Raw genomic sequence first — 23,178 nt, 5'->3', positions numbered from 1 at the left:
ATTGCCCCAAGCTCAAGCAGCCTTGCTATAGCAAGATAAAAGTCTTTGAGCTTACACTCAATTCCCCATTGCTTATGAACCTCACTTACGACCCTGGCAGTGGCGTCCATGACGACTGCGGGTCCTGGGACGTCTCCCTTGCCGAGAACACGGTCTCACCGGTCTGGCCGCTGCTCTTGTCCAGGCGACACCCGCTACCCGAGCGAATTATTCCTGGGCTTCGGCACCAGTTATGTTGCCTTCAGGGGAAGGCAAGGCGACCTGGTTTCAAGGAACAGCACAGCAGCCCAGTCTCCCCTGGGCCACTCGGGCTAACAACTAGCGCTGGACACCAATCTGGTGGACGGTCGAAAGCGTTTATTATCTTATCTCATGGGTTTAAATAGTCTTGGGGGACTCTGCTACGTCAGGGAGGGTTGGTAGGGTCTCTAGGGTTAGTCAGGAGTGGAAAACTACTGGGTTAGGTGTGGTTACATTCTTTGGGGTAATGGATAACATGTTGCAGGGTGAGAGGGGGAAGGGGTCTTTCTTTCCGTCACATCCCGAAATCTTCCGTTCGCCTGTCCCTATCTACTACAGGGGAGGAGGACGAGGAGGAGGAGTAGGACGAGGAGGAGGAGGAGGAGGACAAGGAGGAGGAGGAGGACGAGGAGGAGGACGAGGAGGAGGAGGACGAGGAGGAGGAGGACAAGGATGAGGAGGAGGAGGACAAGGAGGAGGAAAAGGAGGACGAAGACGAGGAGGAGGACGAGGAGGAGGAGGACGAGGATGAGGAGGAGGACGAGGAGGAGGAGGAGGAGGAGGACGAGGAGGAGGAGGACGAGGACGAGGAGGAAGAGTTTGAGGAGGCGGAGGACGAGAAGGAGGATGAGGAGGAGGAGGAGGAGGAGGACGAGGAGGAGGAGGCCGAGGACGAGGACGAGGACGAGGAACAGGAGGAGGAGGACATAGAGGAGGAGGAGGATGAGGAGGAGGACGAGGACGAGGATTAGGAGGAGGAGGAGGAGGAGGAAAAAGAGGAGGAGGAGGAGGACGAGGAGGAGGAGGAAGATGTTGAGGAGGAGGAGGATGAGGAGGAGGAGAATGAGTAGTAGGAGGATGAGGACAAGGACTAGGACGAGGAGGAGGATGAAGAGGAGGAGGAGGAGGAGGAGCAGGACGAGGACCAGAAGGAGGACGACGAAGAGGAGGAGGCGGACGAGGAGGAGGACGACGAGGAAGAGGAGGAGGAAGACGAGGAGGACGAGGAGGTGGAGGACGAGTCGGAGGAGAACGAGGACAAGGACGAGGACGAGGACGAGGACGAGGACGAGGACGAGGACGAGGACGAGGAGGACGAGGACGAGGACGAGCATGAGGAGGAGGAGCGGGAGGAAGAGGAGGAGGCGGGGGAGGAGGACGAGGACGAGGTGAGGACGAGGAGGAGGAGGAGGAGGACAAAGAGGAGGAGGACGACGAGTGGGAGGACGAGGAGGATGAGGAGGAGGAGAACGAGGACGAGGAGGAGGACGAGCATGAGGACGAGTCGGAGGAGGACGAAGAGGAGGAGGAGGAGGAGGAGGAGTAGGAGGAGGATGAGGACGAGGAGGAAGAGTTTGAGGAGGCGGAGGACGAGGAGGAGGATGAGGAGGAGGAGGAGGAGGAGGACGAGGAGGAGGAGGCCGAGGACGAGGACGAGGACGAGGAACAGGAGGAGGAGGACATAGAGGAGGAGGAGGATGAGGAGGAGGACGAGGACGAGGATTAGGAGGAGGAGGAGGAGGAGGAAAAAGAGGAGGAGGAGGAGGACGAGGAGGAGGAGGAGGATGTTGAGGAGGAGGAGGATGAGGAGGAGGAGAATGAGTAGTAGGAGGACGAGGACAAGGACTAGGACGAGGAGGAGGATGAAGAGGAGGAGGAGGAGGAGCAGGACGAGGACCAGAAGGAGGACGACGAAGAGGAGGAGGCGGACGAGGAGGAGGAGGACGAGGAAGAGGAGGAGGAAGATGAGGAGGACGAGGAGGTGGAGGACGAGTCGGAGGAGGACGAGGACAAGGACGAGGACGAGGACGAGGACGAGGACGAGGACGAGGACGAGGACGAGGACGAGGACGAGGAGGACGAGGACGAGGACGAGGAGGAGGAGGAGGATTAGGAGGAGAAGGAGGACGAGGAGGAGGAGGACGAGGAGGACGAGGAAGCCGAGGATGACGAGGCCGAGGTCGAGGACGAGCATGAGGAGGAGGAGCGGGAGGAAGAGGAGGAGGAGGAGGAGGAGGAGGAGGAGGAGGAGGAAGAGGAGGAGGAGGAGGAGGAGGAGGAGGAGGCGGGGGAGGAGGACGAGGATGAGGTGAGGACGAGGAGGAGGAGGAGGAGGACAAAGAGGAGGAGGACGACGAGTGGGAGGACGAGGAGGATGAGGAGGAGGAGAATGAGGACGAGGATGAGGACGAGCATGAGGACGAGTCGGAGGAGGACAAAGAGGAGGAGGAGGAGGAGGAGGAGGAGGAGGAGGAGGAGGAGGATGAGGACGCGGACGAGGAGGAGGAGGAGGACGAGTAGGAGGAGGATGAGGACGAAGAGGAGGAGGAGGAGGAGAAGATCAAGGAGGAGGAGGACGAGGAGGAGGGCGTGGAGGAGGAGGACGAGCACGAGGAGGAGGAGCAGGAGGATGAGGAGGAGGAGGAGGATGAAGAGGAGGAGGAGGAGGACGAGGAGGACGAGGAGGAGGACGAGGAGGACGAGGACGAGGAGGAGGAGGATGAGGAGGAGGAGGACGAGGAGGAGGAGGAGGAGGAGGAGGAGGAGGATGAGGCGGACGAGGAGGAGGAGGAGGAGGAGTAGGAGGAGGAGGAGGAAGAGGAGGAGGAGGAGGAGGAGGAGAGGAGGAGGAGGACGAGGACGTGGAGGACGAGGACGAGGAGGAGGAGGACGAGGAGGAGGAGGAGGAGGACGAGGACGAGGAGGAGGAGGACGAGGACGCGGAGGAGGAGGAGGAGGAGGAGGAAGAGGAGGAGGAGGAGGAGGAGGAGAGGAGGAGGAGGACGAGGACGTGGAGGACGAGGACGAAAACGAGGATGATGAGGAGGAGGAGGACGAAAACGAGGAGGAGGAGGACGAGGAGGAGGACGAGGATGAGGTTGGGGACGAGGTCCAAGTGGAGGATGAGGAGGACGAGGAGGACGAAGAGGAGGACGAGGACAAGGAAAAGGAGGATGAGGAGGAGGAGGACGAGGATGAAGAGGAGGAGGACGAAGACGAGGACGAGGAGGATGAGGATGAGGAGGAGGAGGAGGATGAGGATTAGGAGGAGGAGGATGACTAGCAGGAGGAGGATGAGGAGGAGGAGGACGAGGATGTGAATGAAGTTGACTAGGAGGAGGAGGAGGAAGAGGAGGAGGAAGAGGAGGGGGTGGAGGAGAAGGAGGGGGAGGATGAGGACGAGGATGAGTAGGAGAAGGACGAGGAGGAGGAGGAGGAGGAGGAGGAGGAGGAGGAGGAGTACGAGGACGAGAAGGAGGAGGACGAGAATGAGGAGGACGAGGAGGAGGACAAGGACGATGACAAGGAGGTGTAGGACGAGGAGGAGAAGGATAATGATGAGGAAAAGGATGAAGATGCAGATGACAAGGAGGATGATGAGGAGGATGAGGAGGAGGACGAGGAGGAGGAGGAGGACGAGGAGGAGGACGAGGAGGAAGAGAAGAATGACGATGATGAGGAGGATGAGGAGAAGGACAATGACAACGAGGATGAGGAGGGGGAGGAGAAAGGGGAGGAGCAGGAGGAGGAAGAGGAGGAGGAGGACGACAAGGACTAGAGCAAGTATAAGGAAGATGGGGAGGAGGAGGAAAACAAGGAAGAGGAGGAGGCAGAGAAGCATGAAGAGGAGGAATAGGAGGAGGAAGAGAGAGGACAAGGACAAGGAGGATGATGAGGTTGAGGAGGAGGAGGACAACGAGGAGGAGGAGGAGGAGAAGAAGGATGAGTACGAGGACGAGTAGGAGAAGGATGAGGATGAGGAAAAGGATGAAGATGCAGAGGACAAGGAGGACGAGGAAGAGGAGGAGGAGGAGAAAGATGAACAGGAGGAGGAGGAGGACAAGGAGGAGAATAAAGAGGAGGAGGACAAGGATGAGGAGGACCAGGAGGAGAAGGACGAGGAGGATGAGGATGAGCAGGATGGGGAGGACGAGGAGGAGGAAGAGGAGGAAGATGAGGAGGAGGAGAAGGAGGAGAATGAGGATGAGGAGGACAATGAGGAGGATGAGGAGGATAAGGATGCGGAGGATAAGGAGGAGGAGGATGAGGAGGAGGACAAGGATGAGGAAAAGGACAAGGATGAGGAGGACAAGGAGGACGAGGAGGACAAGGAGGACAAGGAGGAGGAGGACGAGGAAGACGAGGAGGAGGAGGAGGTATAGGAGGATAAAGAGGATGAGAATGAGGATGTGTAGGAGGACATTGAGGAGGAGGAGGATAAGGATGAGCAGGACAAGGAGGTGGAGGAGGAGGGGGAGGACTAGGATGACAAGGAGGACAAGGAGGACGAGGATGAGGAGGAGGAGGACGAGGAGGAGGAGTAAATGGATGATGAGGACGAGGAGGAGTGCGGGGGTTTGTAATTTTCCCTTCTTCCCCCCATTCACCCTGCCCCTTTCTTATGCGTTCCCTGTGTAAATAATGACGGGAGACAAGTCCATTCTATAATGTCAACAAGTCTCAGTTTATTCCAAGCACACATGTACAGTTATACCCGTTATAATGAAGCTCATGCATATTGCAAAACTTAGGCTCATCATTGGTGTATTAAAAACAGGTCAACCCCGCCTTTGGAGCTTTCTGAGCTTGCTTTGTTTTCCCTTACATTTATCTTTTTGCTGAACATTCTACTGTTGGGAACCAGCTTACCCAAGGACATAAGATATTATTGCTACATCTGCTATTGCTGCACTGTGCAATTTATAGCTACTGCTTCACTAACTGCACGTAGTCATGTCCTTTCTCACGAAGCCATTCATCCACAAAACTCTCCACATTTCTTATCAGTCATGCTGTGACATTCAATGGTTCATTATCAGCAGCTGTATCCCCTGAGGGAGGATTGATTGTGGAAGAGATAAGGAAAAACTGCCCACTTAACACAGGACAACTGCCATGCAGATGGCAAAAAGAACACATCTTGCTTTTCAGTCTGGGACAGGAGGACACAAACAAAATCAGCTGAGAAGGCAGCACTCTGAAAATCAAATCAGAACTGACAGAAAATGAATGGGACAGAAATTAATAATTCTGATAGTTTTACTTGTTATCAAAATAAATCACACCCACCCAGCCCCACACAATTCTGACCCCACACCCTCAAATTTGGATCTCACTTCTCCCGATCTCCTTCCAACCCCATCTCATCCTGGAGGCTGAGGAATTGAGCAATTTTGGCATGGGACTGAGGTGAGAACCAGCCATTTTGAGATAGGATTGAGTCACTTTAGGTGACAGACAAATCCACTTCGGGTTTTGGAGTGCAAAGATATGGAGAATACTACCAGATATCCCCCAAGAACCTACAAATCCTCCAGAATATGTTCCCAAACAGTAAAGTCCACCTCAAATACCTCTTAAATGGTGGGACTTCTGACATCTCTGGTCAATACTCTTTTTAGTCATTTTTCAGGTGTTTTTAAGTGATAAAGACAAATCAGAAGTAAATTAGGGCCAAACCAAAACCAGAGACCCCTTGAGCATCTCCTGGACACTGGACAAAACAAACTCAGCAGAAATCAAAGTTAACCCTACATAAAATGCCTTGAGGAAGATTTGCTCTTCCCACAAGTCATTTCTGATGGAAACACAAATAAATCCCAAACATGAATAGACAAACAACAGAAGCAATTCTCTGGCAATTCCAAATTTCATCAGTTCCAGCACAGCTCCAGCTCAGATGCTGGCAGGTTCCAAAAAAAAAAACAAAAACAAAAACATGGAAAGTTGGCCCAATACAGATTATTAAAGGAAGGGAAAGGTCTGTGTAGCTATCACAAAGGTGACAGGGACCAAGAAAATAATGATTCTCCCCCCAAAGCCCATGAATTCAGAAGTTATTTGGGAATTTAGCTACTTGAGCTGGGCTTCTTGTAGGATTTAAGTAGCCTTGTGTTCCTCACTTTGGGGTGAATGATCCTTGTCAGTCTTGCTGGTATCATTTGGTCCCTTTCCTCCAGTGATTTTAACAGAATTTTCAAAGAAGGAAAACAAAATATTTTCTTTACACTGGCCACCCACAAGAGCCATTTTCCTCGTAAGTTCTCCCAAAAGTCACTCAGAGGAAGCTGCATCCAAGCTTCCAAGAGTTCCTCCAGAAAGAGCCACAAACTCCTCAGAGGAGAGAAACATGCTGTTGTCAAAGGCACCTGGGGTCAGACAACAGAGCCCTGAACTCACTGTGTAAAATAATGTTGCAATCTGGATAATAAAATTGTTAGAGAGATGCCTCTGCCCCAATTCAGGTGCTAAGGAGACCAAATCCAAAGTGGATTTTATTGACCAGTAAATGTGAAGTGAGAGAGATGGAAAGAAAAAGAGGAGAGAGCAAGGGAGTGACAGGGTCAGAGATCTCCCTAGAAGCGGGGCAAGTGTGACGTTGTCCCCTGTGTGCGTGGCTTTCCCAGGGTGGGGGTTTTACACCGGAGCCAGTTTGGGTAAGGGGGGTGGTGTTCACCCTCCACCCCGAGCAGGGATTGCCTCACTGTTTCAGGTTACAGTGTCAGATGTAACCAAAAGTGTTTTCAGTCACCATCTCCATAAACTGTTATCAACAGGTGGGGCAGTGTTCTTTATCTCTTCCATAGCTCAGCCCTGATAACGCCCACCAGGTGCCATCTTCTGTTAATGGGCCATTGAGTGTCACTGCAGCACTGATAAAATTACATCATCCCATTGTGGGATGCTCCGCCCAGGGGGAGGAACCAAGCATTCCTACCTGGATATAATCTCACCCTTGCAACACAACGACCACCTTGCCTACTGGATTCCCAGAGGACAAGAGCTCCATAAGCACCACTGGACCTTCAGAGGAAGACCAGACCCTTCTACAGGATCACTGCTTTGACAGAATCACATTCATCACTCCAGCTGGACTGCAGCCACCATTTCATCAGCCTGCTACCACCACCCTGAGCAACGGGGTGTCAGGGTATATCGTGACTCTGTCAGATTAAGCCAATGTTTCTCTATCATTGCCTTGATCTTAATTTTCTTATTCAATTGTCATTCTGGCTTAGACTCTCCCCCTGGTTTGCTTTGAAGCCAGTACAAAACTCACTGTGCTCATCACTTGTTTTCCTCCCAAAACAGAATTTCCCGTACCCAAATATTCGCCAGATGGAGAAGAAGGTTGCGAGGAAGAGGAAGATGCCTCAGGACTCCCAAGCAGGTGAGGAGGAAGTCAGTGCCCCTTTCCCCCTCTCTCCTGCTCCATCTCCCAGCCCAGCACGGCCCCCTGCTGCAGGACAGCCCCGCTGCCGGTGCCCTCCTGCCAGGGACGCACTTGGGGGATCTCCTTGCCCTTCCCTGTGGCATGGAGGCAAATCCCATCTACTCCTTGTCCTTCCTCCTCCAGAGCAAGAGCTGATAGTGGAGACCAGGAAGGACAAATCCCTGCAGCAGAACCTCATGGAAGAAGCTGTTTTGAGCAACTCCACATCGCAGGAATCCAACGGGGAGGAAAAGCCCTGGAGATCCCAGAGGAGGAAGGGCTGCAAGGCCAGCCCAGGGTGTTCTGAGGAGGAAAGACCCACCCTGGGCTAGGAAGGTGGGCAGAGCTTCAGCCAGAGCTCAGAGCTGGTGGTCCCTGAGCAACATCATGATGGGGAGAAGCCCTACAAGTGCTTGGAGTGTGGGAAGAGCTTCAGGCAGAGCAACAATCTGAAACGACACCTGATGATCCACACCGGGGAATGGCCCTACGAGTGTGGGGAGTGTGGGAAGGGATTCAGCTGCAAATCCCATCTTGTCAGGCACTTACACATCCACACTGGGGAGAGGCCCTACAAGTGTGGGGAGTGTGGGAAGGGCTTCAGACGGAGCTCCGACTTCATCATCCACCAACGCTTCCACACTGGGGAGAGTCCCTATGAGTGTCCCAAGTGTCAGAAGAGGTTTCACAATAGCTGCAATCTCCTTGTACATCAGCGGATTCACACGGATGAGAGGCCCTTCCGCTGCCCTGACTGCAGGAAGGGCTTCAAACACAACTCCACCCTCGTCACACACCAGCACATCCACACTGGGGAGAGGCCCTACATGTGCCCCACTTGTGGGAAGAGGTTTCAGAGCAGCTCCCATCTCCTCCGGCATGAGCAGATTCACACCGAGGAGAGGCGTTTCCTCTACTCCGACTGTGGCAAGGGCTTCAAGCACAACTGCCACCTTGTCAGGCACTGGCGCATCCACACCAGGGAGAGGTCCTACGTGTGTCCCCAGTGTGGGAAGAGCTTCACCCAGAGCTCTCACTTGACCAAACACCAATGGAGCCACCGGTAAGGGAAGCCCTGAAAGTTCCCCAGCTGCAGGAAGAGCTTTGTGCACTGCTCCAGTTTCATCCCCCATTGGAGGACCCTGTTGGGAAGAGTCCTGATGATCCATGTTCCCTGTGATCCATGCTGGGAAGACACCTGTCCCTTTTCCTGCCCCTACCAATGGCCTGATATGGGATTGAAGAACATGAGGGTCTGGCCATGGCCCTGTCACTACATTCACTCCTGCCTCAGGTCATTACCAGGGGCAGGAAAGGGACTCTCTCTCTGTCTCTCCCTGAGGAGAAGGGTGTCCTTTCCATGCAGGAGGAAACACGTGGCCAAAAAGATACAACTGATGGTGATGTAGTTTTCCCTGTAACTGGTTTTTCTTATCCCTTCTGTTGTTAATATTTTTTCTGTTTCTGTTTATTCCTTATCTTGTTGCTGTTCCCAGTAAATTGTTCTTATCCCAGCCTGAGATCTTTCCCTTTTTTCCTTCAATGGAAGGTGGGAGGGCAATGAGTGCCTGCGGGGTTTGAGTGGGAGCAGGAAATTGAGAAATGCCATTCCTGAACCCCAGCCTGTGGAAACCGAGCATCCCAGCTGGTGCCAGCCCTGGTGGCCATGGCAGCAGCCTCGGGAGCGGGTCCCTGGCTGGGGCTGAGGGAACCTCTTCACTCTGGTGCCCAGGGACAGGAGTGGAGGGAGCAGCTGCAGCTTAGTCGGGGCAGGCTTAGGTTGGATCTCAGGAAAAGGTTTTTGCCCAGAGGCTGCTGGGGCGCTGCCCAGGCTCCCCAGGGAAGGGTCACAGCTCCAGGGCTCTCTGAGCTCCAGCAGCGTTTGGACAGTGCTGCCAGGCCCAGGCTGGCAGTGTTGGGGTGTCCTGTGCAGGGCCAGCAGTTGGTCTCCATGGAGCTGCCCAGGGACTGACCATAGCAACAGGGGCTGGGGATGGTTGCCATGGAAACTGACCATAGCAACAGGGGTGGGGATGGTTGCCATGGAAACTGACCATAGCAACAGGGTTTCCTGGTGATGGTTGCCTTCTAAGGATCAGATTTGTCACAGGCCCTCAGAGGGGTTCCATGGGGACTTTCCAAGAGCCTCCAGGTTGTTCAAGAGCTGGAATGTCACACACAGAGACAGGGGCTCCATGGAGACCTCCCAAGGGTTTCTGGGGATGGCAAGAGCCGTGTGGTCAGAGGCAGTCACAGCCATTCCATGGTGACATCCCAGGGCACCTTGGCCTGCAAAGGCACCGATCTGTCACAGGCACTCACGGGGGCTCCACAGTGACATCCCAGAAGTCCCCAGGCTGCCAAAGAGCCGGGATGTCACAGGTACTCAGAGGGGTTTCTGTCATGGGCAGAGAGGGAGCTTCAGGCAAAAGCTTTATTTCTTTATTGGAGAAACTCCTGCTGAGTCATGAGATGGAGAAACACAGCAGGCACCATGGGTTCTAAAAGCCCTGAAGAGCCTCCTGACTTCTAAAATTCTTTTTAAGAGAAGAGACTGGGAGTGACTGGATGCAATCCCGGCCCCAGAATTTGTCAATGGTTTATGTATAAACAATTGGACAGGTAGAATTGAACAATTTGTCAATGCAATTTTTCATACAGGATTAATGATGGAATACCAGATATATTCATATAAATACAATCAGATCATGATTAGACAATAAGCTCTTAACCAGAGTTATTTACTCCACAGTCCAGAATCTATAACAATTCTAGGATATTCTGCTCTAGGAAGCAATTTTGAAGTCAGCAGGGCCTTGCTGGAGTGGTTTGAGCCCATTGCAGGGAGAGCCTCCTGCTCCAGCAGGAACTGCCTTTCCTGTGCCAGGAGCAGGGCAGGTCCCGCTGCAGGAACAGCCCCAGGCCAGCCCCAGCACAGGGAAGGCCTCGGGCACAAGGGCAGAGTGCCGTGCTGGGAGCTGTGCCAGGGACAGCCCGAGGCACCAAAGGCACCTTGGCAGCAGCAGCTGCTTGCAGGGCATGGCCAGAAGCCTCCCTTGGCACCCGGCCTGGTGGCCAGCGCTGCAGAGCTGCTGCCTCAGGGCTCATTTCTGGCTGGGCTCTGAAAAGCCACTTCTGCTCCAGGAGCCTGACTGGGAAGCCATTGGCCCAGCACCTTGGGGACAAGATATAAACAACAAAACTCTTCATGCCAGCAGACACAAGGCAGGGGCAGAGGAAAGGGGAGAGCCAGGCCCAGGGGACACGGCTCCCATGGTGATGGCTGTGAGGTCACTGCCCTGCAGCAGCCTGGCTGCCCTCAGCAGACATTCTGGTCAGAAGAGTTGTGAGGGCACCCAGCACATCCGAGAACCCACACAACAGGAATTCCATCCTTGGGGAGGGGATTTCACTGGGTCAGGTTGGACACATTCCCTGATTTTGGAGCATTCCTGGGATGGGGAATACATCTCTGTGGAAAAACAGTTGCCATTTTGTGTCACTCTCATAATTATAAAATATTTCGTCCTTCTAACAAATGTAAATCCGCCCTCATTCAGTTTAAATATATTGATCCTTATTCTGTCACTGCAAGATTTTGAAGAAAATAACTTTTACTGTTTTTCCATTTTCACAGACCTCGTAGAGGACCCAAAAAACTCCCAAGATGGGGTTTGGAGGCCTCATCACATAACCCGCAGGTAGAGGCTGCAGACTCTGGGGTCAGTGATAGGGTGATTGAGGACAGAACAGGAATGGCCTGGGAGGGATTGAAGGGTGACTTCAGAGAGGATGGAGATTTTCTTCCTTGTATAAAACAGTGGGAGAAAGAAATAATGGAAACAAGGACAGGTGGGGAGGCCCAGACTGAACACCAGGAGAAAGGAATTTCCCTCTCAGGGTAGGGCTGTGGTGCAACACGTTCCCAGCAGGAGCCTGGAGCAGCCCAAGGCTTTGTGTGGCCAGGCAGGGGCAGCAGGAGGCAGAGCTGCCAGCAAAGGAAGGGCCAGCGAGGTGGGGCAGCCGGGGGTGACGACAGCCTGCAGGGACAGAGGCGCAGGGCAGGGACACCGTGGGACAGCCTGGGCTGCAGAGGGCTCAGGGATGTGCAGCAGCTGCAAGGCCCTGACAGAGCCAACCTGTGCAGCCCTTTGGCCATGGCTGCTGGCCCTGGGCCTGAGGCCACCAGGGGACAAGTGACCCTTGCAGCCCTGGGGCCTCAGTGCCTCCTTGTCCCTGCTCAGCAGCCTGGCAGGGGCCGCCCCATGGTCCTGCCCTTGGCACTGCACATCCCCACATGCCAGTGCCCATCCCGGGAAGAGCCCTGAGCAATGAGGGAGGGACAGGATCTGCCTTGCCAGGGGCTGGGGCTCAGGCCTGGGCCCTTTGCATCCCTGAAACACATCCAGGTTTGCTCAGCACCAGAGACACCTTTCCCTTGCTTGTCCCCAGCTGTCATCAGTGTCTCCAGTGTTCTGCTCTGACTGGAACCTGGGGACACTTTCTCAGTGTCCCTAACAGGGATCTCTTCAAAGTACAAGAAACTTTAGTGTTTCAATGTAACTGAGACCTTGAGAGTTTTTTGACATCACTGAGGGGGATATGACATCACAGAGCTGGCTGTGATGTCCCAGAGTAGGGTGTGAGGCCATAGAGCAGACTCTGCCACCATAGAGGGTGGCTCTGTGGCATCAGAGGGTGGGTTGTGACATCACAGAGCAGGCTGTGACATCACAGAACAGACTGTGACTTCACACAGTGTCTTTGTGACATCACAGTCTTCTGTGACATCACAGCACTGCTTTATGGCATCACAGGGTGACATAGTCGAGTTGGCTCTGTGATATCACAGGGGCTCTGTGACATCACAGAGATGGTTGTGTGACATCACAAGGCCTGTATGACATTACAGACTGGGCTGTGACTTCACTGGGCAGCTATGTAACATCACAATGGCTTTGTGACATCACAGGGGCTGTGTGACATCACTGGGGCTATGTGAGGTCACTGGGGAGGTCACTCTACCCCAGCCCCCTCCCAGTTCCCCCAGAGAAGTCCAACACTGCTCGTGCACAGCGGGGTCCCCTGTCCCCCCGGGTCCCCCCACCCCCGGTGCCGCAGCCTCCCCCAGAGGATGTTCCACGAGATCGACCCCAGAGCCTGACACGGGGACGGGGGCTAGAGCCATGGGGGGTGGGACAGGGGGACAGGGACCCCCCCGGCAGCGTCCCCGTGTCCCCCAGGGCCAGACCCTGGGCCAGGGCTCCTTCACCCTGTGACCAACGAGGGCTTGAGAGCGCTGAAAAAATCCCCAGCAAAAACCAGATTTAATATTAAGTGACAGCAGCACAAAGTTCCTTGGCAAGAGTCACTCTGCTCCTGACTGGACACTTCAGGCACAGCAAGGAAACAAAGCAACAACAAAACCAAACAAAACCCAGGCAATCAAACCAGAAATGAAACACAAACTGTCCCTGTGTGAGTGTGACACAAGGACAGTAAGGGCAAGTATAAAAGGAATATGGCCCAAAAGCTGAACACCTCAAACCTAACAGAACTTAACTTCAGCCTTTAACTTCTATTTTAAACGTCACAATTAATCTAAAGAACTGAGCTTGACAGTATTTAACCTATCTTATAACCTATGACTTTGCAATTTAACAAAGGAATAAGATTTAACAATATTCAACTTAGCTTATAACTTCTATTAACCATAAGAACTTAGCAAAAAAACAACTTTTAGTAGCATTTAACTTAACTTATACCTCATAATTTAACCTCACTTACAGGCCTGACTGGCTCAGTTATCCAAGGCACTCAGACCCCTTAGGGAGCAGCATTTCTGCCACATTTCCCCAGCACAGGCACTCCTGTGTGCACACAGACACAGAGAGTCAGTGCAAGGCACCTGTGAGAAATTCCCCTGAGCAAAGGGAAATGTTCCCTGGGGATGCTTTGGCATCTCCCCAGCAGGGAAGGGTTGAGCCTGGAGGAGTGGGGGGATCGGCCCAGGCTCCCTCGTTGTTGGGGATCCCCGAGTGCAGCAAACGGGAGAGTTCCCGGCTCGGAGAGGCCCCACTCAGAGGGAGTCGCTGGCCCAGGAGAGCTCCAAGGGCTCCTTTTGGAGCGCTGTTTGTAGGGCCCCAAGAGAGGGGCTGCATCCCAGCCATGTTTCATCCTGGCCGCACTTGGCATCAGCAGCTTTCTTTGGCAGGGTGAGAACAGGGATGTTGTGCCACCGAGGGAACACAAACAGTTCCCAGGGCTGCTCCTAAAGCAGCCAGGAGCTGGCTGGGCAGCAGCAGTGCTGGAGCAGAGCGTGTTTGTGCTGAGCTCCAGAGGAGCTGAGCCCAGGGGCTGCTGGCCAAGGCCAAGGCCAGCGAGCATTTCTCAGCTGGCAGGGCGGCCTGAGAAGGGGAGGGGGGAATGCACCAGCACAGGAACCATGGAACCAAGGGACCATTGTGACACTGTGAGGCACCATGGAACCAAGGGACCATTGTGACACTGTGGGGCCTGTGAGACCAAGGGACCATTGTGACACTGTGGGACCTGTGAGACCAAGGGACCACTGTGACACTGTGTGGCACCATGGAATGTCGGGATCATTGTGACACTGAGAGGCCCCATCAAACCAAGGGTCCATTGTGACACCACAGGGCCTCATGGAACCGTGGAGACCATTATGACTCTTTGGGGTGTCATGGGCCCAAGGGACGATTGTGACATGGCGAGACCCCAGGGAGCCAAAGGTCCACTGTGACATTGCAAGGCCTCATGGAGTCATGGAGACACCATTAAGAGAATTCACAGCCTCATGGAACCAAGGGGCCATTGTGCCTCTGTGGGGCACCATGGAACCAAGGAGACCATTGTGACACTGAGGCGACTCATGGTATCATGGAATACATTGGGATACTATGAGGGCCCATGGAATAAGCAAAGCATTGTGACACTGTGAGGCCTCACGGCACCAATGAGACCATTGTGACCCTGGGGGTCCCCACAGAACCAAGAGGACCATTGTGACACTGTGGGGCCTCGTGAAACCAAGAGGCCTTTGTGGCACTGCAGGGCTGCAGGGAACCAAAGGTCCATTGTGACACTGCAGGGCCTCGTGTCATCAGTGTTCCATTGTGACCCTGTGGAGCCAAAGGAGACCATTGTGACACCACAATCCCCAGGGCCGAAAGGTCCATTGTGACATTGTGGCCTCATGGAACAGAGGAGTCCTGTGCCATTGTGGGGCCTGGGGAACCACGGAGACCCCTGGGACACTGTGGGGCCCCAAGGAACCAAGGGAACACGGAACAGGTCTGGCTGGTTTGGCCTCCAGGGGCTGCCTGACAGCTTGGCACCTGGAGGGTCTCTTCCCATCTGCTATTGAAGCACTGGGGCTCGGGGCTTTCCTTCCTATGGAAAAGAACTCTCCTTCTCCTCTAGGCACACATGGCCTGAATTGGGATTTCACCTCCATTTCCTTATATCCAGGGATTGTTCCCATGGACATATTGCCAGGACAAATCTGGCAGGCAGTTGTTTGGTAAGGGTCATTGCTTATCTGTCCCTAAAACACTGGGGAAGGCTCAATGCTTTCCTTCCTTTGGGAAAGAACTGTCCTGCTTCTCCAGGTGCCCATGGCCGAAATTGGGATTGTCTCCAAAATTCCCTAAATCCAAAGACTGCTCCCAGACAAAATCTGCTATTTCTGAAAAGTCTGGCTGGCCTTGGCCTAGTGAGGCTCTCACCTGCCTTCCAAACAGTGGGGCTCTGTGCTTTCCTTCCTATGGAAAAGAAATGTTCTTCTCCTACAGGTGCCAATGGCCATACTTGGATTTCACCTCCAGCACTGCCTGACAGACTGGAGGAGATTGTTGGCTGGAAACATTTGATGTGTAGGGGAGGAAGGGACAGGTTCAGCCTTGCCCTGCCCTGGAACCCCAGCCTTGCCCTGCCCTGGAACCCCAATCCCCCCAGAGCCTCTATCCCAGCCCAGCAGTGTCTGCTAGTCCCTGGCACAGCACAGGCAATGCTCCACAGCCACCTCTGGAGCCCCAGCCCAGCTCCTGAGTGACCAAATGACCCCAAGTCCCACCTGGGGGAAGGGCCCAGGAAGACCAAGGGGAATTTAAGGCTGACCACAAGGCAAGCACACATCTTGACTCTACCTCCTCTTGGAATTTCCAGTTGAACACCACTGGAATCCAGGAGCTGGTACCTTTGTGTGCTTCTCTGTATCTATTCTGTCTTTCTCTCTTTCTGTGTCTTAATCTTCTACTTCTCTCCTCTTGAACATTTTGATTAACTTAAAATAGATCAGGCTTGAAGTTGGTGAAGCTGAATCAAGATGCTTTGTGGCTGACAATCCATCAGACCCTGTCCCTACCCCCACCCCACCATTTCCCCCATCCAAGCCCTGGCACTCAGAGCAGCCTTGTGCAAATCTGAGCTCCTTCCAGCCCAGGCTGCACCTGCAGGTTTCAGCTCCTGGGCTCCAACTCCCACCTGCTTTCCTTGGAGAAGGAGCTGCCCCAGACACAGAGGGATGTTCATTTCTTGCCAGCCAACAAAGCCAAGGGAAGGCACAGCTCCATCAAATGCAAAAGTCATTCCTCTGCTGGATATTAAATCTGCTTTGCACAGCAGACAGTCTCAGAGCAATGGAAAACTCCTTCTGTGCCCAGCACTGATCCCAAGGTCCCCCCAAACCCTCCCTGCCCCGATTTTGCCCAGATTTGCTCTTTGCACACAGGAGTCACAGGCTGAAGGCAGGAGCTCCCTCCATGGCCAGAGGGAGGAAAAGAGGGAAAGTGGATGAAGAGCTCTCCTGAGCAGAGCCAAGGTCCAAGTGCAGCCCCTGCAGTGGGAACCACAACTCATCAGGTTTGTGTTCTTTGGGCTCAGGGATGGTGACACTCAGAGGCACTGAAAGGCTTCTTGCCAACAAAGACAAATTGAACATTGGAACAGTTTAATAAACATCACAGCTCTTTCCTCAGCTCCCTGTGATGTCCCAGCAGCATCTGACATGTCCCCCATCCCCAAGGGATTTCTTTACAGGAACAGTTCTAGACAAAGACATAAGAAAGTGTAATTCTGTGATAGATATAAACAAAATTAGGATGCTGATTACTGATATATTAATATGAACTTCAGAAAGTCAACTCCCTGAAACTCAAAGCATGAAACCAGTCAGCTGAGAGACACTTGAATGACCAGAGAGCACCTAGAGGAGGAAATCTGGGAACAACAGCTGGTCTAGTGGACAGATATCTTTTGACATGGCTTTTCAACAGAAGAGGTGGAAACAAGTGAAGGAAGCAGGAGACAAAGTAATACACTAAATATTGGTGACACATGAGGACAGGAAGATCAGTTTTTCTTCTCCTTCTGCCATCAGTACACCTCCAGGAAATTCCTGTTCAGGGAGGGAAAATTTTACTGTTTCTTAAAAGTACTCAAGTGGCCCAGATAATACTAATTGTGGGAGGTGGCCCTGGGTAGGATTCTCCAGGAATGACACGGGAAACCACAGTGGTATAAGGAAAAGTATTGCCCCTGGATTGCTGCTTTCCCCATGCAGATGAATGTATGTCTGTCATGCACTGTACACTCCCCAGTTCATGTCTGTCATTGGCTGTACTATCCCCCCTGTTCTAGAAAGTTCTCTGTTCTCGTTATTCCCAGTGGTTCTCTCTGTAAACCACTCCTTCCCTTTTTCCCTCATTGGCCCAGTTTATGTCACTCTACCCCTGCTCCTCCCTTACACCCCTTCCCTTTGGAGCTTTTGTACCCTAGCCACCCCTTCCCTTTCCCAGTTTTATACTCTGGCCCCTCCTTCCCACTCACACTTGTAGCCTGCTTCCCCTGCGTGCAGGTGTCTCCCCGCTCCCGTTCCCGTCTCCTTTGTCCTCGTTCTACCCTCCATGAACTCACGTGGACTGCAGCAGCTCAAGAGCCCTTCCGTCTTTTGGTGGAGATTTTATTACGCTGTCCAGGCACCTGTAGATCAGCCAGCAGTGGACTGCACTGGGGGACTTGATCCGAGGCCGCCTGTAATGAATGTCCTTGTATAATATGAAATGTACAAGTATTAAAACCTATGCCCCTTTCCAGGCAGACATCAGCTGTGTGCCCATGAACAGGCAGTGCCACTTGTGCCCTGAGGTGCCGAGCTGGGATTGGATCTCTCAGAGAGGAGCTGAGGGAGAGCAGAGCACCTTGCAAGCTGCAGGTCCCTGCCAGCCCCGCAGGGCTCCTGTGCCATCAACATCTGCTCTGCTCCAGTCTGGAACAGGGCCCAGCACGGTGCCGGGACCATCAGAGAGCTGAGGTGTGTACTGGAATTCCATGCCCTCCCCATGGCACAGCAGCCCTGCATTTCCCTGCTCCAGCCTTGGTCTCCAGCACAGCCATGGAGGCTCTTTGGGCTCCTGAGTGTTCCTGCAGCCCCCAAGGGCAGCTGAGCTCTGCCTTGGGCACAGGCAGCCCTGGCCAGCGCAGGCCATGCTCAGCAATTCCTTGTCTGTGCCCGGCCTTGCTGCCAGCCCCGGCAGCGGCTGCGGGGCCCCTTTGTGGCCCTGTGCTGGCCCAGCCATGGTGCCACAGCCCCTGTGCAGCCCAGCCCAGGCCAGGAGCATTGGGGCTGGGAACGGCCCCTGTGCCGTGGGGCCCTGGGCAGCCTTGGGGCTCTGTGCCCCATGGCCTCGCTGCTGGGCAGCCTCTGCCAGCTCCTGCAGAGCCCGTGGCACCTGTGGGGCTGCACAGACAGCCCTGCCCGGGCTCTGCCGGCCTCTGGGCCAGCAGAGAGGCGGCCAGGGCTGGCCATGGCCGGGAACAGGCCCTGAGCCCCGCAGGAGGATGGAGCTGGGCCACAGCCAAACTCAGCCCAGGGCAGAGCTGGGCTCAGCAGCCAGGGCTGCCCAGGGCTGGCACAGACAGAGGCTGGCGCTGACAAATGTCCTCGGCCCCTCCCTGGTCTGTCCATGCCCCCAGGGCACAGAGCAGCCTCCTCTCTCGGGCTCTTGCCTGTTTTCAATGCCTGCCCAGGCGCTGCCCTGCCCCACAAGGCCTGGGCTGAGTCCTGCCCCTGCCCGCTCAGCCAGGCTGAGATGGACACTGATGGTTTCTGTGCCAGGCTCTCCCAGCCCAGCCCAGCTCCCTGCCAGCTCTGCCAGCTGCCCTGAGCTCTGGGCAGCACCAAGGGCCTCTCCCCAGCACAGCCCAGCCGGCTCTGGCCCCACAGCTCTGCTCAGCCCAGGCTGCTCTGGGCACTGCCCCACGGCCTCAGCCCCTGCCAAGGGCACAGCAGCAGCTGCAGCTCAGCCAGGACTCAGCCCCACCATGGGGGAAGGGGCTTGGCCAAGGCCAAAGGAGCTCACTGGCTGCCCTGCTCCCCTCTGCCTGAGGTGCTGAGAGCTCTGCAGCCCCTCCTGCCATCCCATCTGCCCAGGCCAGCACAAGAGCCCCAGCCCTGGGGCCCTCCAGAGCTGCTCCTGCTCCAGGCCCAGGGCCCATCCCAGAGCTGGGGCAGCCACAGAGCTGTGCCCATTTCTGCTCATTGCTGCTCTGATGGGGATGAATCCTCAGCCACTTGGAGGTTCCTGATGAATTTTCCTACTCCAGAGGCCTCTTCTTTCTTGAGCTCTTTATTTCAGGAATTTAGTAAGAAAAGCTCATAAACATTTGTACAAACACACAAAACAGAGAAACTTGTGGGAATAATTTAAGTCTTCATTCTTCTGTGGTTAATTAGGCAGATTTCAGAAGTGAATATGCTATATTGAAAACAATGCAGAGAGAATTTTTTCTCCTTCTTTCTCTTCCTCTTTATATATTGATATCAACAATGTCCAATTGATATTGACCGACAGGAGCTTCTAATGTAGTTTGAATAGATATGAAAATCAAGACCCTTAACTGAAAATCAATAACACTTTGCCCCACTCTCTCCCCACCATTTCCCTCATGCAACCCTTTGCACTCCTAAGAATCAGGAATGGTGTGGCCAGCAGGAGCAGGGCAGTGATTCTTCCCCTGTGCTCATCCGTGCTTGGTCAGCGCCTCGAGTGCTGCGTCCAGTTCTGGCCCCCCAGTTTAGGAAGGACATGGAGGGGTTGGAGCTTGTCCAGAGAGGGGCAACAAGGCTCGGGAGGGGTCTGGAGCACAAGTGCTATGAGGAGTGGCTGAGGGAGCTGGGATTGTTTATCCATGAGAAGAGGAGGCTCAGGGGAGACCTCATCATTCTCTACAACTCCCTGACAGGAGGGTGCAGCCAAGTGGGGGTCGGGCTCTTTTCCCAGGGAACAGTGACAGGACAAGAGGACACAGCCTTCAGCTGCACCAGGGGATGTTTAGGCTGGACATCAGGAAATATTCTTCACAAAAAGAGGGATTGGGCATTGGAATGGGATGCCCAGGGAGGTGGGTGAGTCACCATCCCTGGAAGTGTTTCAGGAAAGACTGGATGTGGCACTCAGTGCCATGGTCTGGGTGACAAGGTGGTGTTGGGTCCCAGGTTGGACTTGATGCTCTCCAAGGTCTTTTCCAGCCTGGTTGATTCTCTGGTGATTGTGACACTGCAGGGCCCTGGGGAAGCAAGGGGCCACTGTGACACTGCGGGACCTGGTGGCACTAAGAGGACCATGGTGACACTGTGTGCGACATGGCACCACAGAGCCACGGGGCCACTGTGACATTGTGGGGCTGGATGGAAGCAAGGAGGGCATTGTGACAGTCGGGGTCCTGGTGGGACCACAGAGGACACTGTGACCCTGCAGGGCCTTGTGGAGCCATGCAGAGCTTTGTGACAGAGCAGGACCTTGTGTCATGATGGGGCCATTGTGACTCTGCAGGGCTCCATGGAACCAAGGGGCCAGTGCTGCCCCTCAGGGACTCGTGGAATGAAGGAAACATGTTTGACACCGTGGTGGCCTTGGGACCAAGAGGCCATTGTGACACTGTGGGACCAGGGCTTTGGGGGACCACAGTGACATTGAGACATTGCAGGGCCCAAGGATCCAAGGGACATTGTGACACCAAGGGGTCCCATGGAACCAAAGGGACATTGTGACACTGGGAGGCCTCATGGAATCATGGAGACCACTGGGACACTCTGGGGCCTCATGGAACCATGGTGACACCAAGTTGTCTGGGAGTGTGGATCTGCTGGATGGTAGGAGGGCTCTGCACAGGGCCCTGTACAGGCTAGATCCAGGGCCCAAATCCAACAAGGTGAGGTTTAAGAAGTCCAAGTGACGGGTCCTTCACTTTGTCCTCAACAACCCCTGCAGTGCTACAGGCTGGGGACAGAGTGGCTGGATAGGAGCCAGGCAGAAAGGGACCTGCAGGGACTGATGGACAGCAGGCTGGACATGAGTCAGCAGTGTGCCCAGGTGGCCAGGAAGGCCAATGGCTCCTGGGCAGGATCAGGAATGGTGTGGCCAGCAGGAGCAGGGCAGTGATTCTTCCCCTGTGCTCCGCACTGGTTGGGCAGCACCTCGAGTGCTGTGTCCAGTTCTGGGCCCCCCAATTTAGGAAGGACATAGAGGCCTGGAGCATGTCCAGAGAAAGGCAACAAGGCTGGTGAGGCGTGTGGAGCACAAGTGCTATGAGGAGTGGCTGAGGGAGCTGGGATTGTTTATCCTGGAGAAGAGGAGGCTCAGGGGGGACAAGGCAGTGTGAGGGCACAGGATGGACTTGATGATCTCCAAGGTCTTTTCCAAACTTGCTGATTCTGTGATTCTCTGAAACCACCCTTGGAGCAGTTGCAGGAGGAGCCCTGGGCCTCCTCTTCAGAAGCTCCAGCAGCCCAGGTCCCTCAGCTTCTCCTCACAGCCCCAAAGCCCATCCTGTCAGTCCTGCAGAGCCTCTGCAGCTCCTCCTCACTGCCCAGAACAGGGAGCCCCACAGCCAGACACAGCAGCCCAGATGTGCCCCCCTGGCCTGGGGTGCCTCTGGCAAGGGAGCAGCACCAGGCACTGCAGGAGCCTGCAGACAATTCCTGCAGCACTTGTGGGATGATTCTCCTCCCCAAGGGACGTTCCCATGGTGCCAAGTCAGGAACTGCAATGGGGAGTGGGGCCAGAGAGGAAAGGGCAAACAGGGATGGGCTGTGTGCAGGGGAGGGAACAGGGGTGGGCAACAGGAAGAAATCTGTAGCAGAAAGAGGAAAGAAAACAAAGGTGAAGCCAAGGAAATGCTCAGGGCAGTTTGGGGGTGGCTGCCAGGCAGCTCTGGCTCTGAGCAGCAGCGTCTGCAGTGGGACAGGAAACTCCCAGCTGATGGGAACAAACTTTCTGGCTGACTGCAGAGGCCAGGACAAAGCTGAGTGGTTTCCCTGGTGTCCCCAGCCCTTTCTGGCCCCAGGGGCTGATGGCATTTGTGCTGCCTCAGGTTCATGTCCCCACAGCACCAGCATGGGGATGCTCCCGCCTGCTGTGTGCAATGCAAACAGGGGCTCCTGACGTTTCTTTGTGGACAACATTAAAATGTACTACAAAGAAAAATAACCTCCAAAAGGAAAACAAGAAGCATCAAAATTTACTTGTATTAAAAGTGTTTTGCAGAAATTGGGCAGCAGTTTAATGTTCCTGAAAGCATCCAGTCATCAGTCTCCACACTGCACCTTTGAGCTCCTGGTTCCTCAGGCTGTAGATGAGGGGGTTCAGGGCTGGAGGCACCACCGAGTACAGAACTGACACTGACAGATCCAGGGATGGGGAGGACATTGAGGTGGGCTTCAGGTAAGCAAATGTGCCAGAGCTGACAAACAGAGAGACCACAGCCAGGTGAGGGAGGCAGGTGGAAAAGGCTTTGTGCTGTCCCTGATCCGAGAGGATCCTCAGCACGGCCCTGAAGATCTGCACATAGGAGAAAACAATGAACACAAAACAGCCAAAATATAGAAGAGCACTTGGCACAATAAGCCCAAGTTCCCTGAGTTTGGAGTGTGAGCAGGAGATCTTGAGGATTTGTGGGATTTCACAGAAGAACTGGCCCAGGGCATTGCCATGGCACAGGGGAAGGGAAAATGTATTGGCTGTGTGCATGAGAGCATTGAGAAAGCCACTGGCCCAGGCAGCTGCTGCCATGTGGGCACAAGCTCTGCTGCCCAGGAGGGTCCCGTAGTGCAGGGGTTTGCAGATGGACACGTAGCGGTCGTAGCACATGATGGTCAGGAGGGAAAACTCTCCTGAAATGAAGAAGGCAAAAAAAAATAGTTGGGCAGCACATCCTGTGTAGGAGATGGTTCTGGTGTCCCAGAGGGAATTGTGCATGGCTTTGGGGACAGTGGTGCAGATGGAGCCCAGGTCGCTGAGGGCCAGGTTGAGCAGGAAGAAGAACATGGGCGTGTGCAGGTGGTGGCCGCAGGCTACGGCGCTGATGATGAGGCCGTTGCCCAGGAGGGCAGCCAGGGAGATGCCCAGGAAGAGGCAGAAGTGCAGGAGCTGCAGCTGCCGCGTGTCTGCCAGTGCCAGCAGGAGGAAGTGGCTGATGGAGCTGCTGTTGGACATTTGCTGTGGCTGAACATGGGCACCTGTTCATGGAGAAAGGGACAGTGAAGAGTTAGAGGAGATGCCTGTAACTAAAAACAAAGACATTTCCCATACACCCTCTTCTGTAGCACACTTGGACGTACTTTTGTGTTTAAGAGTTCTGAGGTTTTCTTTATAAGCTCCCCAGTATTTTCCCAGTATTCTTGGATATCAAAATCTCTGCATTTC

At 54.4% G+C, this 23,178-nt stretch overlaps 2 protein-coding genes across 2 annotated transcripts; one reads left to right on the top strand and one right to left on the bottom strand.

The window, feature by feature from the left end:
* Positions 1-7,359: 7,359 nt before the first annotated feature.
* Positions 7,360-8,520, top strand: LOC144248786 (uncharacterized). Its single transcript, XM_077790776.1, is given in 3 exon segments — positions 7,360-7,411; positions 7,598-7,889; positions 7,974-8,520. Coding segments are annotated over 3 exon segments (891 nt in total).
* A 13,515-nt stretch (positions 8,521-22,035) lies between these two features.
* On the bottom strand, positions 22,036-22,968 carry LOC144248787 (olfactory receptor 14A16-like). Its single transcript, XM_077790777.1, has one exon. The coding sequence runs from the start codon at positions 22,966-22,968 to the stop codon at positions 22,036-22,038; it is 933 nt and encodes a 310-aa protein (XP_077646903.1).
* Positions 22,969-23,178: the final 210 nt, after the last annotated feature.

Source organism: Lonchura striata, unplaced genomic scaffold, assembly GCF_046129695.1.
Source record: "Lonchura striata isolate bLonStr1 unplaced genomic scaffold, bLonStr1.mat Scaffold_90, whole genome shotgun sequence".
Classification (NCBI taxonomy): domain Eukaryota; kingdom Metazoa; phylum Chordata; class Aves; order Passeriformes; family Estrildidae; genus Lonchura; species Lonchura striata.
The sequence above is the reverse complement of the archived record's forward strand: the minus strand, read 5'-3'. Positions and strand labels throughout refer to the sequence as shown.